Genomic DNA, 15,965 nt, shown 5'->3' on the forward strand with positions numbered 1-15,965 from the left:
CAATAAAAATAGTTTAAACTATATGGCTAATTATGTGGAGCATCTCTTCATATACTTATTGGCGATTTATTTTTATTGGCCATTTTTTAAATCTCCTTTGGAAAAATGTCTATCCATATACTTTGCCCATTTTTTTTAATATATTTTATTGATTTTTTACAGAGAGGAAGGGAGAGAGATAGATAGTTAGAAACATTGATGATGAGAGAAACATTGATCAGCTGCCTCCTGCACATCTCCCACTGGGGATGTGCCCACAACCCAGGTACATGCCCTTGACGGAATCGAACCCGGGACCCTTCAGTCCGCAGGCCAACACTCTATCCACTGAGCCAAACCGGTTTTGGCTACTTTGCCCATTTTTATTATTTTTTGTTTTGTTTTTTTAATGCTCACCCGAGGATATTTTTCCATTGATTTTTTTTTTTTTGAGAGAGAGTGGAATGTAGAGGGGGCGGGAAGAGAGAGAGAGACAGACAGACATCGATGTGAGAGACATATCGACTGGTTGCCTCCCTCACACACCCCAACTGGGTTGGGTATTAAGCCTGCAACTGAGGTACATGCCCTTGACCAGAATCGAACCCAGGACCCTTCAGTTCACTGAGCCAAATTGTCTAGGGCACTTTGCCTATTTTTAAATTGAGTTATTTCACTATTACATTGAGTTATAAGCTTTTTTATTTTTATACTAGAAGCCCGATGCATGAAATTCGTGCAAGGGGCTTGACCCTCACAGCCGCGGTGGCTACCTCGGCCCTCGCAACCCCAGCTTTGTCCGGAAGGTCGTCTGGAAGGTCATCCAGAAGGTCATTTGGCTATCCAGTCTAATTAGCATATTGCGCTTTTATTATTATAGATATTCTGGAAACATGCCTATCATGATTTGCAAATATTTTCTCCCATTCTGTGGATTGTATTTTCATTTTCTTTTTTTTTTTAATATATTTTATTGATTTTTCACAGAGAGGAAGGGAGAAAGATAGAAAGTTAGAAACATCGATGAGAGAGAAACATCGATCAGCTGCCTCCTGCACATCCCCCACTGGGGATGTGCCCGCAACCCAGGCACATGCCCTCGACCAGAATCGAACCTGGGACCCTTCAGTCCACAGGCCAACGCTCTATCCACTGAGCCAAACCGGCCTTGGCTGTATTTTCATTTTCATTATGGTATCTTTTGTTCATTCAGGTATCCCTGTTACATATATGCTACACATTGTATAGTTGTCCCTCCATCCTTAGGTGTTTCGTTCTGGTGTTTTATTTTTTTTCAATCGTTGCTTTTCTGTTTTCAGGGATCCTGTGGTATGTCCTCGTGACTCAGAGATTCTTTCCTTAGCTATGTCTAGTCTTAATAAGCTGCCCAAGAAAGGCATTTTTCATTTCTATTATAGTATTTTTTAAAATCTCTAACATTTCTCTTTATTGTTTTTTTCTTATGATTTCCATCTCTTTGCTTACATTGCCCCATCTGTTTTTGCAGATTGTCTACTTTATCCATTAGAATCCATAGGCTCCTCAAAACATTAAAAATAGAACTATCCTAGGACACAGCAGTTCCACTTCTGAGTATTTATTCAAAGAAAACGGAAACAATAACTCTAAATAATATATGCACCCCTATGTTCATTGTTTACAGTAGCCAAGATTGGAAGCAACCAAGTTGTCCATCAATAGAGGAATGGATAAAGAATGTGTGTGTGTGTGTGTGTGTGTGTGTGTGTGTGTGTACATTACTCAGCCATAAAAAAAGAATGAAATCTTGCTATTTGTGACAACCTTGATAGAGAGTATTATGTTAAGTGAAATAAATTAGAGAGAAAATGATAAATACTGTATGATTTCACTTACATGTGGAATCTAAAAAATAAAAATGAAATAGAAACAAACTCATAGATGCAGAGAACAAACTGATGGTCAGGAGGGGTATTGGGAGGGGTAAAGAGAAGGGGTATTAAGAAGTATAAGATTCCAGTTATAAAATAAGTAATGGGGACATAATGTATAGCATAGGAATAGAGTCAGTAATTCATATAACTATGTACAATGACAAATGATTACTGGACTTATTGTGGTGATCACTTTGTACATGCCCTTTTGTACATCTAAATCTAATAGAATGTTCTGTGTCAACTCATATTAAAAGAAATTTAACAGGAAAGAATCTGCAACATATTAGTCATAGTTGTTTTATGGCCTGATAATTCCAACATCCCTGCCAGGTCTGGTTCTGATAATTTCTCTGTCTCTTCATTTGTGATTTTCCTTTTTGTATGCTTTGTAATTTTTTCCTGATCACTGGTCATTATGTACCAGGTAAAAAGAACTGCTGTAAGATAGGCCTTAGTAATATGGTGATGAGGTGTGGGGGCATGGGAAGCAACCTATACTCTTATGATTAGGTCGCAGTCTTTTAGTGAGCATGTGCTTCTGGATTGTGAGCTTTCACAAGAGTTTCAGTGTTTTTCTCCCCACTTAGGGGGACAGGCTGGAGTTGGGTACTGTATTTCCCTTCCCCCAGGTCATTGAGGTTCTGATTACCCCAGCAGGGTAGGCTCTAGTTAACCAGTTTTCCCTAAGGTCAGGCCTTGTTAAGGACATTTTCCTGGCTGTTTCAAAAGATATAACTCCATTTCTTTTGTATGTGAATATCCAGTTGTCTCATCACAATTTGTTGAAAGGCTTTTTCAAATCCCATTGAATTGTCCTTATACTAGTACCAAACTGTCCTCATCACTGTAGATTTATAGTATGTTTTGAAATAGAAAAGTGTGAATTGTCTAGTTATTTTTAGATTGTTTTGGCTATTCTGGGTCCCATGAATTATTATATAAATTTTAGTACCAGTCTTTCCATTTCTGGAAAGAAGGCAACTGGAATTTTCATAGATCTCTCTTTGCTTCTCCCCTGAGCACTGTGGAGGAGCTCTGTGTGCTTCCCAGGGCATGCTTTTAATAGGTAGCTAGGCATTTGCGAACTCTGCCTTAGCCTTCACTTCCTTCCTGTACAGATCCTCAAGTACTAGCATAGGTGCTAGTTTAGGGTCTTCTAATTACTTCTCATGACTTTCCTGAGTATGTGCATATAGCCTGGGCATATATGCACAACCCCACATTGTCCAGGTCTTCTAGATTCTTAGCAATTTGTCAGAGCTTTTCAAAGCTTGTATGAACTTCTAATATTCCAGCTTTTCCTATTAAAGTTTTTGTTTTGTCTGTTGTTTGACCAACCAGGCAAGTGGGTTCTTCTAGGGAACTGCCAGAAAGTTCAAATAATGACAGTTCTTTGGGAGTAAGGCTTTGAAGTTCTAGTTCATTCTGTGGCTGCTGGTCTTCACTTCAAGGGTGAGCTGTTAGTATTAAGGCTATTGTGACTGTGGAGAGCAAGGCAGGGATTAGGGCAAGTTAAAACACCACAGAGTTGCCCTAACTGGTTTGGCTCAGTGGATAGAGCATCAGCCTGCGGACTGAAGGGGCCCAGGTTTGATTCCGGTCAAGGGCATGTACCTTGGTTGCAGGCACATCCCCAGTCGGGGGTGTGCAGGAGGCAGCTGATCGATGTTTCTCTCTCATCGATGTTTCTCTCTATCCCTCTCCCTTCCCCTATGTAAAAAATCAATAAAATATTTAAAACAACAACAACAACAAAAAACACCACAGAGTTGATTCTTACAATTTTTTACCATTTTCTAATTGCTTTTATTGAAGAAAGAATTTTTGGGGATCCTTACTCTGCCATTTTCACTAATGTCCTTAGCATATTTAAAACAATTTTTAAAAAATATATTTTTATTGATTCCAGGGAGGAAGGGAGAGGGAGAAAGAGAGATAGAAACATCAATGATGAGGGAATCATTGATTGGCTGCCTCCTGCACGCCCCCCCACTGGGGATTGAGCCCACAACCCGGGCATGACCGGGAATCAAACCTGGGATCCCTTCAGTCTGATATTCTATCTCTTCAGCCTGATGTTCTATCCACTGAGCCAAACCGGCCAGGGCTAAAAAATATTAGTCTCCCACATGCCCCACACTGGGGATCGACCCCACAACCAGGCATGTGCCCTGCCTGGGATTTGAACCCAGACTTCCTGGTTCATAGGTCGATGCTCAATCACTGAACACCAGCTGGGCATCATTAGCATATTTTAAAAAATATGTATTCTTTATTGATTTTTAGAGATGGAGAGAGAGAAACAAAAATATGAGAGCAGAACATCGATAGGCAGTCTCCTGCATGCCCCCTCCCAGGGATCAAGCCCAGTTGTGGGCATGTGTCCTGACTGGGACTCAAATCAGAAACCTTTTCGTGCACGGGATGACACCCAACCAACTGAGCCACAATGGCCAGAGCTGTCTTTAGCTTATTTATTCTTAGCTTGTCCTTTCATTCTTTTCTTCACTCCCTTTTACTGGTATTGTTAGATGAGGCCTTTTCTGGATTTTTTAATATTTGAAATATGAGATACTACCAAGGACATTCAGTGCAGCAGTATTTACAATACCAAAAGAGTGGAAAAACCCAAGTGTCCCAAAATAAAATCATTTTTTAAAAAAATGATTCATCTCTATATCCATATGATGGAACATTATACAGATACAGTCATATATTTGGAGATTATTATATGACAGGATAATGCTTATGATATAGATGGGGGAAAAACAGTATAAAACACAGTATATTGCCCTAGCAGCTTTGGCTCAGTGGTTAAAGCTTTGGCCCTTGAACTCAAGGCTCACTGGTTTGATTCTAGTCAAGGGCAGTTACCTTGGTTGCAGGCTCCATCCCTGGCCCTAGTAGGGGGGCTTGTGTGGGAGGCAACCAATCGATATGTCTCTGTCTTTTTCACAGCAATGTTTCTCTGTCTCTCCCCCTTCCTTTTACTCTCTCTAAAAACAGTGGGGAAAAATAAATCCTCCAGTGAGGTTTAACAAAAAATATCCCCAAATACGGTATATTTAAATCTTTGAAAATAAGTTTTGTAAAGAAATAAGCATACGTGTGCATCCAAAAACTATTGGAAGGAGCTATTTCAAAATGGTAGTATTTATTATCTGGGTGGTGATTAAATTATGTGAGTAAAAACCCCCACTTTGTTCTATATATGTACTATAAGGTTATATTAATTAATTTCACTAATGTGACACACCTGTCCATAATACTGTTTTCATTCAGTATGAGTTCAATTAAAAATTACATAGCTATTGTCTGGCTGGTGTGGCTCAGTAGTTGAGCATTGACCCCATGAACCAAGAGGTCACTGGTCTGATTCCTGGTCAGGGCACACACCTGGGTTGCAGGCTCAATCCCCGGTAGGGGGTGTGCAGGAGGCAGCCGATTGATAATCCTTTCTCTATCTCTTTATCTCTCTCCTTTTCTCTCTTTAACAAAAATTATGTAGCTGTTTAGTTTTGTTGATTTGCCATAAACTCTTTTTAAAAAAAATATGTTTTAATTGATTCTTTACAGAGAGGAAGGGAGAGGGATAGAGAGTCAGAAACATTGATGAGAGAGAAACATCGATCAGCTGCCTCCTGCACACTCCCCACTGGGTATGTGCCCACAACCAAGGTACATGCCCCCGACCGGAATCGAACCTGGGACCCCTGAGTCTGCAGGCCGACACTCTATCCACTGAGCCAAATTGGTCAGGGCTGCCATAAACTCTTAATAAATATTTGAAGAGATGCTATAAGAACATACTAATAATAACCCTGGCATTGGGACTAACAAAACAATATATGAGCTGTTTTAATTCCCAGAGTCTACTCTATACATAGGAGTTTTGTTTTATTGAGATATAATAAGGTGAATTATTAGGCAGATGAATAACCTGTAATCTCATTTATTAGCATTTTGTGTGTTTTTTTTTCCAGGCGCATATTAAATTTCCTATTGACTACCCATATTCACCACCTACCTTCAGATTCTTGACCAAAATGTGGCACCCCAACATTTATGAGGTAAGAGTCATCTATCATAAATTTCTCTGAAGATTGGTTGTTTTATAATCTCAGTATGCTGTGGTAGTAGTTAATGCGATAGCCATACAGGACTATTTATGGTTTCCCACTTAGTTAGCAGTCTTTAGTTTAACTGTTCAAAATTGAAGATAGTTTTATAATACCAGTGTATAGTATAGTTAAGATTAAGGCTTTAAACCAGGAGTGGGGAATGTCTGTCCTACGGGCCGTATAAGGTTGCAAAATTATTTGGTCTGGCCCTGTCAAAGCATTAGAGGTGAGTTAATTAAATGTTTGACCAAATATAGCAGGCTCATTTTTAAGTTGATAATTTTGTATGGCCCTTGAATGATGTTATATCCAACTGGCCCTTGGCAGAAAAAAGATCCTTCACCCTTGCTTTAAACCTTTGCTAACATTATAATGCATACGTGTTAACATTTGCATTTTTTAAACTTAGTAAAGTCATACAAATTATTTATGTACCTGTCCTCTAGCTTCACAGCAAGGGTCACCTGTTGCTATGCTCAAGGACTCAGCTTTTTTTCTTTTTTTTAAATATATTTTATTGATTTTTTAGAGAGAGGAAGGGAGAGGGTTAGAGAGTTAGAAACATCTATGAGAGAGAAACATCCATCAGCTGCCTCCTGCACACTCCCCACTGGGGACGTGCCTGCATCCAAGGTACATGCCCTTGACCGGAATCGAACCCAGGACTCTTGAGTCCGCAGGCTGATACTCTATCCACTGAGCCAAACTCGTTAGGGCAGATTCAGCTTTTTAAAAAAATATATATTTTATTGATTTTACAAAGAGGAAGGAAGAATGATAGAGAGTTAGAAACATCGATGAGAGAGAAACATCGATCAGCTGCCTCCTGCACACTCCCTACTGGGGATGTGCCCGCAACCAAGGTACATGCCCTTGACCGGAATTGAACCTGGGACCCTTTAGGGATAGAAGCTGGCTGACGCTCTATCCATTGAGCCAAACTGGTTAGGGCAAGGATTCAGCTTTCTTGGGGAGATTTGTCCTACTGTATTTGGACTGCCCTCCTTTCAGGAGTTGCCACAGAGCAATTGAGAGCCCCTCTTGGAATAAATCCCAGGCAAGGTTCTTTTACTGGACAAGGCCCACATGCCTGGGGAAATCGTTTTTAGTTTTGTGGATGAAATTTACTTAGCTTTGTACTAATCTGTAAGGATGCTAGAATGCTACATGATGTTTCTCAGAATAATATGTGGGGGCTGTTCACTCTACCATTCTGTAATTTTTTTCATTGCAGTAGGGCTCTGGAGTTTATCGTTTTATTATAGCTATGACCCAAGCATTAAATTTGCTTTTTAAAAAATTTGCAACCTTAGTCCTGTAGTCCCTTTTTGGCCTAGTGGATATTGGGAAGCACTTTTGCTCCAGAAACAGCTATTTAGCCTTTAAAATGCTTGCAGGTGAGAAATGGAGAACTTACTCCAGGATCCTGAATTTGGATTTCAGTCTGCATAAATTAGCACACTGGAATAGCTTTACTGTTTTTCACAACCTGCTTTTTCTGTAAGGCATTATCTTCATTCTTCTTTCCTTCTTAAAACAGGACAAACTGGGTGATATAAAGTCACATTTTTCAAAAATAAAGCTCCTAGAATATTGTTTTCTTTAGTATCTTTAGTATCTGACTTAACCATAATATAAACAGCTGTGAATACCTTATACTATTCTATGTAACAAAGTTATCCCGTTGTAGGAGAGAGAATTCTATATAATAAAGAGGTAGTATGCAAATTGACTGTCATGCCCTCACACAAGGTGGCTGCCCCCATGTGGTCACAAGATGGCCAGTTTGCGGCGGGGGTCGGGTGGGACCAGACCTGCAGGGAAGGGAGGGAAGTTGGGGGGAACCAGGCCAGCAGGGGAGGGCAGTTAGGGGTGACTGGGCCTGCAGGGGAGGGCAGTTGGGGGCAATCGGGCTGGCAGGGGAGCAGTTAGGTGTTGATCAGGCTGGCAGGGGAGTGATTAGGGGTGAGCAGGCTGGCAGGCAGGTGAGTGGTTGGGAACCAGCAGTTCCAGATTTTGAAAGGGATGTCCGACTGCCGGTTTAGGTCCGATTCCACAGGGATCGGGACTAAACCGGCAGTTGGACATCCCCTGAGGGGTCCCAGACTGGAGAGGGTGCAGGTTGGGCTGAGGGGCATTCCCACCCCCACCCCCCCGCCAGTGCACAGATTTCATGCACCAGGTCTCTAGTCCTATATAATAAAAGGGTAATATGCAAATTTACCTTAACGGCAGAATGACCAGGAATGACTGGTTGCTATGATGTGCACTGACCACCAGGGGGCAGATGCTCAATGTAGGAGCTTCCCCCTAGTGGTCAGTACACTCCCACAGGGGGAGCTCTGCTCAGCCACAAGCCGGGCTGAAGGCTGCAAGCACAGCGGCGGTGGTGGGAGCCTCTCCCACCTCCTCGGCAGTGCTAAGGATGTCCACCTGCCAGCTTTGGCTGATCCCCCAGGGAGTGGGCCTTAACCGGCAGGTGGATATCCCCTGAGGGCTCCTTAGGCCTAAGCTGGCAGGTGGACATCCCCCGAGGGGTCCTGGACTGTGAGAGGGCACAGGCCGGGCTAAGGGACTCATCCCCCTCATGCACGAATTTTCATGCGCGGGGCCTCTAGTATAGAAATAATTTACTGTTTCATAAGTTCAAACTGATATCACTTCACAAACATTTTTGTGTTCCTGTCCATTTAATAATCAAAAGTTCTTCCCTTCCAAATATGTAGTATATATAGAATTTTAAATAGCAAGAGAATTGGAAAGACTCCAGCTTTTGTCTTGCTTTTGAGAATTCACCTTAAAGTAATATACTCACTTTTTCCCATCTGTTTTCTAATTCTCAAACTCCTCTCAAAAAAGAAAGAAACAGCTCTGGCTGGCGTTACTAAGTGTGGTTAGAGCATCAGTACTTGCACTGAATGGTCTAAAGTTCGCTTCTGGTCAAGGGCACGTTCCTGGGTTGCAGGTTTGATCCCTGGTCCCGGTTGAGGCGAGTGCAAGAGAAAACCAATGGATGTGTCTCTCTCACATTGATATTTCTTTCTCTTTCTCACTCCCCTCTTCCCTCCCTTCTACTCTCTAAAATTCAATGGGAAAAGTCTTTGGTTGAGGATTTTTTTTAAAAAAAATAGAGAAACACAAACCAGAATAAAGGATTCAGAGCTCTGAAGGAAGAAAGTGTAGATAGATAAACCCCCTTTTCACTGTTTTTGTTTTACTACTTAGGTGTAAGCTGTTTAGTTCTGTATCAGAAGAGTCAGCATTGGATCATTATTTCAAAAAATATTTTTCATATTTATAATAAAATTTTTAACAAAATGAGGCATGTATACATATCTTACAAATATTCAGTTGTTTCCCATGCCATAAATGTTTTGTTTTAAAAGAAGCCATAGCCCTGGTCAGGTGGTTCAATTGGTTGGAGCATTGTCCCTATAATACTAAAAAGTCATGTATTCAGTTTCCATTCAGGGCACTGATTCCCACTAAGTTAGGTTGTGGGTTCAATCCCCATTTGGGGCACATAAGGGAAGGCAGCCAATTGGGAGGCAACCAATTGATGTTTCTCTCTCACATAAATGTTTCTCACTCTCTTCCCTTCTCTTTATCCCTCCCTCTTTTTCTCTCTTCCCCCCTCTCTCCCTTCCTCCCTCTCACTCTCCTTCTCTCTTCCCCTCTATCTCAAATCAATAACCATATCCTCAGATGAGGATAAAAAAATAAAAGAAGTGATAATTCATAGTTAGGAATCAAATTTGATGTACTCAAAGGGATCATAAGAGACTCTTCTAACATTAGTTAATTTACCTTTGCTGCATTCTGGAAAATGTATTAGAATGGAACTTTCTGTGATTCTAGAGATTGTTGGGGCTCATGGTTCTTGGCCAAAAAGATACTCTTGGGAGTTGCTCTCTATTCACCCACCTGTGCTAGAAACACAGTGGATCTCGATGTCAATTACTCTATAGTCACCAAGTACTGCCGAGTTACTTATAATTGAGGACGAAAGGGGTAAACAATGACAATAACAACAACAAAACAAAAATACAAAAGCAAATGCCTACTTAAGTTTCAAAATATGGAAATTGATGAGTTTTTCGTATATCAACTCGAGCACTAAAAATAAAATATAGACTATTCCTGGTAGAAAATAATATTATGTCAAGTTTTAAAAATCATGAGAGGTTGGTTGCAGTTTTATTTTATTTATTTATTTTATTGATTTTGTACGGAGAGGGATGAGAGTTAGAAACATTGATGAGAAAGAAACATTGATCAGCTGCCTCCCACTGGGGATGCGCCCGCAACCAAGGTACATGCCCTTGACCGGAATTGAACCTGGGACCCCACAGTTCGCAGGCCGACGCTCTATCCACTGAGCCAAGCCAGTCAGGGCCGTTGGTTGCAGTTTTAAACTCATCCACATACACATCACTATAGCTATAAAAGTTAAATATACTGCTGTGTTATATGAACAAATTTAATTATGTTAACATTTCCTTTATTATTGCCATATTTGTGAAATTTATAAATATCCGGGGAAACTTGGAGAACAAAAGAAATTTCCCTGGCCAGTGTGGCTTAGTCATTGAGCATTGACCTATGAACCCAATTCGATTCCTGGTCAGGGCACATTCCCAGGTTGAGGGCTTGATCAGGAGGGGGCATGCAGAAGGCAAACCATCGATATTTCTATCACTCAATCCGTCTCCCTTCTTCTCCCTCCAGAATCAATAAAAACAAAAAGAAATTTAATACGAACTTGTCATCAGTAAATGTACTGTACAATCTATTCCTTCTTGCTCTTTTTGTAATACTAGAAGCCTGGTGCACGGATTCGCGTACCGGTGGGGTCCCTTGGCCTGGCCTGCGCCCTCTCGCAATCTGGGACCTATCGGGGGAAGTTGAAGACATGGTGCACAGATTCGGCCCGATCCCCTCAGGCCAGGCTGAGGGACCCCAGCACAAATCCATGCACCAGGCTTCTGGTATGCATATAAAATCTTTGGTTAATCTCTTCCTGCTCTTCTCCTCCCCCCTTCCTTCTGAGATTCATCAGTCTGTTTCATGTTTCTATGCCTGTGTGTTGAGCGTCTGCCCCCCTGGTGATCAGTGCGTGTCGTAGCTACCGGTTGAACAGTCACTTAAGCTTTTATAAACATAGATGTTGAATGAAATAAAAAATAGTTTCCTGGTTACGTGTTGTATGCTCAGAATTAGACAGCCCACGAGAAACCCTATTTGTTTCACAAACCATGTTAATATGTGAAGTTTTCATGTATATTTTCTTCACTACGAATGTGATAGTTATGGGAAATTAATCTCACTGCTCTTTAGTATTTATTAAAATTTTTCAGTGCTGGCTGGTGTGGCTTATTTGGTTGAGCATTGTCCCACGCACTGAGAAGTTGCTGGTTCTATTCCTGGTCAGGGCACATGCCTAGGTTTTGGACTCAATCCCCAGTAGGGGGCGGCAAGGTACAGCTGATTCACGTTTCTCATCGATCTCTCTCTTGCTCATTGATCTCTCTCTTGCTCATCGATATCTCTCTCTCTCATCTCTCTCTCTCTCTATATATATATATATATGTGTGTGTGTGTGTGTGTGTACACACACTAGAGGCCTGGTGCACGAGATTCATGCACTGGGGAGGTTTCCTCAGCCTGGCCTGTGCCCTCTTGCAGTCTGGGACCCCTCGGCGGGTGTCTGCCTGCCAACTTAGCCAGCAGTCAGACATCCATCTCGCAGTACAGGACCCCTCGCTCCTTACCACCTGCCTGCAGCAGAGGTGGGAGAGGCTCCCGCCGCTGAGCTTGCCAGCTGTGAGCCCGGCTTCTGGCTGAGTGGCGCGCTCCCTATGGGAGCGCACTGACCACTAGGGGACAGCTCCTGCATTGAGCGTCTGCCCCCTGGTGGTCAGTGCACGCCATAGCATTGCGTCAATTTGCATATTATGCCTTTATTATACAGAACTAGAGGCCGGGTGCACGAATTCGTGCATGGGTAGGATCCCTCCCGACTGATCAGGGCCATCTCGCTCAGTCCCGATCAGGGTCGATCGGGGTGATCAGGGCCAGTCGGCCAGGGGGAGGGACCATGGGAGGTTGACTGGTCGTGGGAGCACACTGACCACCAGGGGGCAGCTCCTGGATTGGGCGTCTGCACCGTGGTGGTCAGTGCGCATCATAGCTACTGGGCATCCGGTTGTAACAGTCACTTAGGCCAGTGGTTGGCAAACTCATTAGTCAACAGAGCCAAATATCAACAGTGCAACGATTGAAATTTCTTTTGAGAGCCAAATTTTTTAAACTTAAACTATATAGGTAAGTACATTGTTATTAACTTAATTAGGGTACTCCTAAGGCTTAGGAAGAGCCACACTCAAGGGGCCAAAGAGCCGCATGTGGCTCGCGAGCCGCAGTTTGCCGACCACGGACTTAGGCTTTTATATATATAGATATCACCCCTCCCTCTCCTTTCCCCTCTCTCTAATATCAAGAACATATTTAAAAAATTTTTCCCAATTCATTGGAAAATATTTTTTTGCAGTAATTTTTATAGTAGTTTTATGTTCACCATACGACTAAATAAAAAGTATACAGAAGTATCAAATCCTTTTAGCACTGGTGAGTTGTAGAACATAGTATGGAGCTTTGTTTTTTAAAATAATAAAGATTTTGAATGTTTTTTGAAGGAGCATACAAATCATTTTTCCTGTATAGTATGCACATAAATGCAACTAATGCAGCCATTAAAGTAAAGGTTGCAGTAAGCTGGTATATTTTATACTACTTGGTAGCCGATATGAAAATATTTTGCTATTTCAATTAAGATTCTAGTTCTGTTCTAGACCCAGATGATTCTCAAAACATACTCATCTATAGCAATCAACATTGTACAGATGTACCAATTTGACTACTATTCCACTATCATTAGGGCATGGTATTTCTAAATGTTGTTTAATAATGATTAAAAATAGACTCTACATGTTGGCTTAGTCAGCTCAGGCCGCCATAAGAAAAGGCCATAGGCGGGATGGCTTAAACAACAGAAATTTATTTTCTCATAGTTCAGGAAGCTAGAAGTCCAAGATCAAGTTGCAAAATGGCTGGTTTTTGGTGATAACTCTCTTCCTAGCTTATCTCTGTGTCTTCATGTGGCTTGGAGAGGAGAGAGAGAGGGAGAGAGGGAGAGCTCTCTGTCTCTCTAGTGTCTCATAAGTTTTTTAAAAAGGTTGCCAAGTCTGTAGAACCATTGCTCTTTGGAATAATAAAATTTAGGCTGTGTAAATGGCAACTGGCCCAATTACACAGTTTATGATCTTTGTAATTATTTAGATGGATGATAGTCTATAGTAAAATGGATAAGACCCATAGTCAGCTTTTCAAGAACTGAAAAAACTGGATCCAGCAAGAGTTCCTGTATAATCTAAATTATAAATTATGTTTTTTTTTAATTACACCAAAAAGACCATTTAAAAGTAAGGATACTGTATTTATCAGGGTTCTTCAGAGTAACAGAACCAGTAGGATATATAGAAATACATATGAGGAGATTTATTAAAGGCATTGGCTCACATGGTTATGAAGTCTGAGAAATTCCACAAGCTGTAGAACCAGAAAAGTTGGAAGGATCATTCAATTTAAATCCGAAGGTCTGAGAACCAGGGGAAGCCAGTGGTGTAACTCCCAGTCCAAGGCTGCTGCTTGTGTATATACCAGAGTTCCAAGGCTGGAGAACCAGGAGTTCTGACATCCCAGTGTACTGAGTCAAACACTAAATCTCTTTCACAAATACCCTCACAAACACACCTAGAAACATGTTTTACCAGCTACCTGATCATCCCTTAGTCTAGTCAAGTTGACATAAAATTAACCTTCACAGATACTTGTCTTTCTACCTTTTTTCTCTTGCCATTCATATTTATGGTCTTTCTATACTCTGTACATTGTTATGTTCACAGGGGATGTAATTTGACTGGATGTACATTTGAATCCTTGAAATAGCAAGATGTTTTTTTCTCTTTTTTTAAAATATATTTTATTGATTTTTTACAGAGAGGAAAGGAGAGGGATAGAGAGCCAGAAACATCGATGAGTTGCCTCCTGCACGCCCCCCACTGGGGATGTGCCCACAACCAAAGCACATGCCCTTGACCGGAATCGAACCTGCGACCCTTGAGTCCGCAGGCCGACGCTCTATCCACTGAGCCAAACCGGTTCTGGCGCAAGATGTTTTATAATAAGGGTTTAGTCCCTTCTTAATTGATAACAATAAAAATGTTTTAGATAATAGCTTACCTGATTCTGCTTTATCTCCTTTATCATCCAACACACATTTCTTTTTCTTTGATTATTGTTATTTTCTCCTTTGTTTAGTGGAATTATCTCATACAGCTTCTGTGTGGTATTTCTTTGATTTCTCTGAGAATTTATTTTAATGGTTATTCTACTCAGGAATCAAATACTGAAGCCAAAGAAATCACATTAGAATTGATTACAAAGTTGTAATAATGCATTCTCTGATCTCTCAAGCCTAAGACAAACTGTTTAACTTTATTATTTTAAACTAATTTCATATACATTTTATTTTTTCCTTTTAATTGAATTTATTGGGGTGATACTGGTTAACAAAATTATACAGGTTTCAGGTGTACAGTTCTACAACACATCATCTGTACACTGTATTGTATGTTCACCACCCCAAGTCAAATCTCCATCTGTCACCATTTATCTCCTCTCTACCCTCCTCCACCTCATTTTACCCTCACCTTCCTCTCCCCCACCTCCTCCAGCAGTCACCACACTGTTGTCCATGAGTTTTCTCTTTTGCTCATAAATTTTAAATATAAATTTAAAAGTCCAATACATTTAGAATACTTTTTATTAAAATGCTTTGATGTCAATGTCTAGGTGTTTAAAAAAGCATACTAAAAATACTAAATTTAAATCCACTTCTTTAAAAAAATTACTTTGAAATAATTTTAGATTTGAAGAGCTCCCATAATAGTACAGAAAATTCTTATATACTTTTTGCTCATATTCCTGTCATATTAATATCTTAAATAACCACAATACATTGATCAGAACTATTAAGTAAATTATAGACTTTGTTTTTAGAGCAAAGTATGGAATGGAAAATTTAAAGCATGTAATACTTGCCCTTAGCTACTCTCTATTCTTCTAGGTGAGACAAACTCTATTTCGGTATTGTGTTGTTAAATAATCAGAAACAACATGCTTGAGCTCTGTAATCTTAATTCACATAAAGGTGCTGAATGCTGTTACGATTTTACATTATTTATTGTGTTAATTTTTAAATGAGCATTTAATGAACATTTAAAATTTACATAATTTTACTAGGTCTTTAAGAAGAGACCTGAATAAATCATTTCTCTTGGAATTCATTTACGGATCCTTCAAATGAATATGAACGCTTTCTTATCAGCTAATCAGAAATGTATAACCAAGCACAGTTCATTTGCTTTAGCTACTAGGTTAAATTGACATAAATAACTTCTCTTTGGTAACTGATAAAATATATTTGTATTCTTTTAATTGTTTTTACTATTTTAAAATGTCATTATTGACTTGTAAAATATTCTTTATTTCTAAAACACTAGAGAAAAGTTTTGTAGAATGCTCCAATAGAACTCCCAAAGTTTCATCTTGTTTTATATGAAACAAAATGAGTAAGGTAGAAAGCGAAGAGAAACGAGAAGATTTTGACTGGTTTCTTTTTCTTTTTTTTTAAATATATTTTATTGATTTTTTACAGAGAGGAAGGGAGAGGGATAGAGAGTTAGAAACATCGATGAGAGAGAAACATCGATCAGCTGCCTCCTGAACACCTCCTACTGGGGATGTGCCTGCAACCAAGGTACATGCCCTTGACCGGAATCGAACCTGGGACCTTTCAGTCCGCAGGCTGACGCTCTATCCACTGAGC

At 40.4% G+C, this 15,965-nt stretch overlaps 1 protein-coding gene across 1 annotated transcript in view; it reads left to right on the plus strand.

Annotated features, from left to right (window-relative positions):
* The window catches only part of UBE2R2 (ubiquitin conjugating enzyme E2 R2), an 84,920-nt gene that overhangs the window by 50,586 nt on the left and 18,369 nt on the right, over positions 1-15,965 (plus strand). Inside the window, exon 2 of the mRNA XM_081103652.1 lies at positions 5,879-5,965. Coding sequence (XP_080959778.1) covers positions 5,879-5,965 — 87 coding nt within the window. The remainder of the gene's footprint in view (positions 1-5,878; positions 5,966-15,965) is intronic.

The sequence above is a fragment of the Myotis nattereri genome (genome assembly GCF_964212035.1).
Source record: "Myotis nattereri genome assembly, chromosome: 12".
Classification (NCBI taxonomy): Eukaryota; Metazoa; Chordata; class Mammalia; order Chiroptera; family Vespertilionidae; genus Myotis; species Myotis nattereri.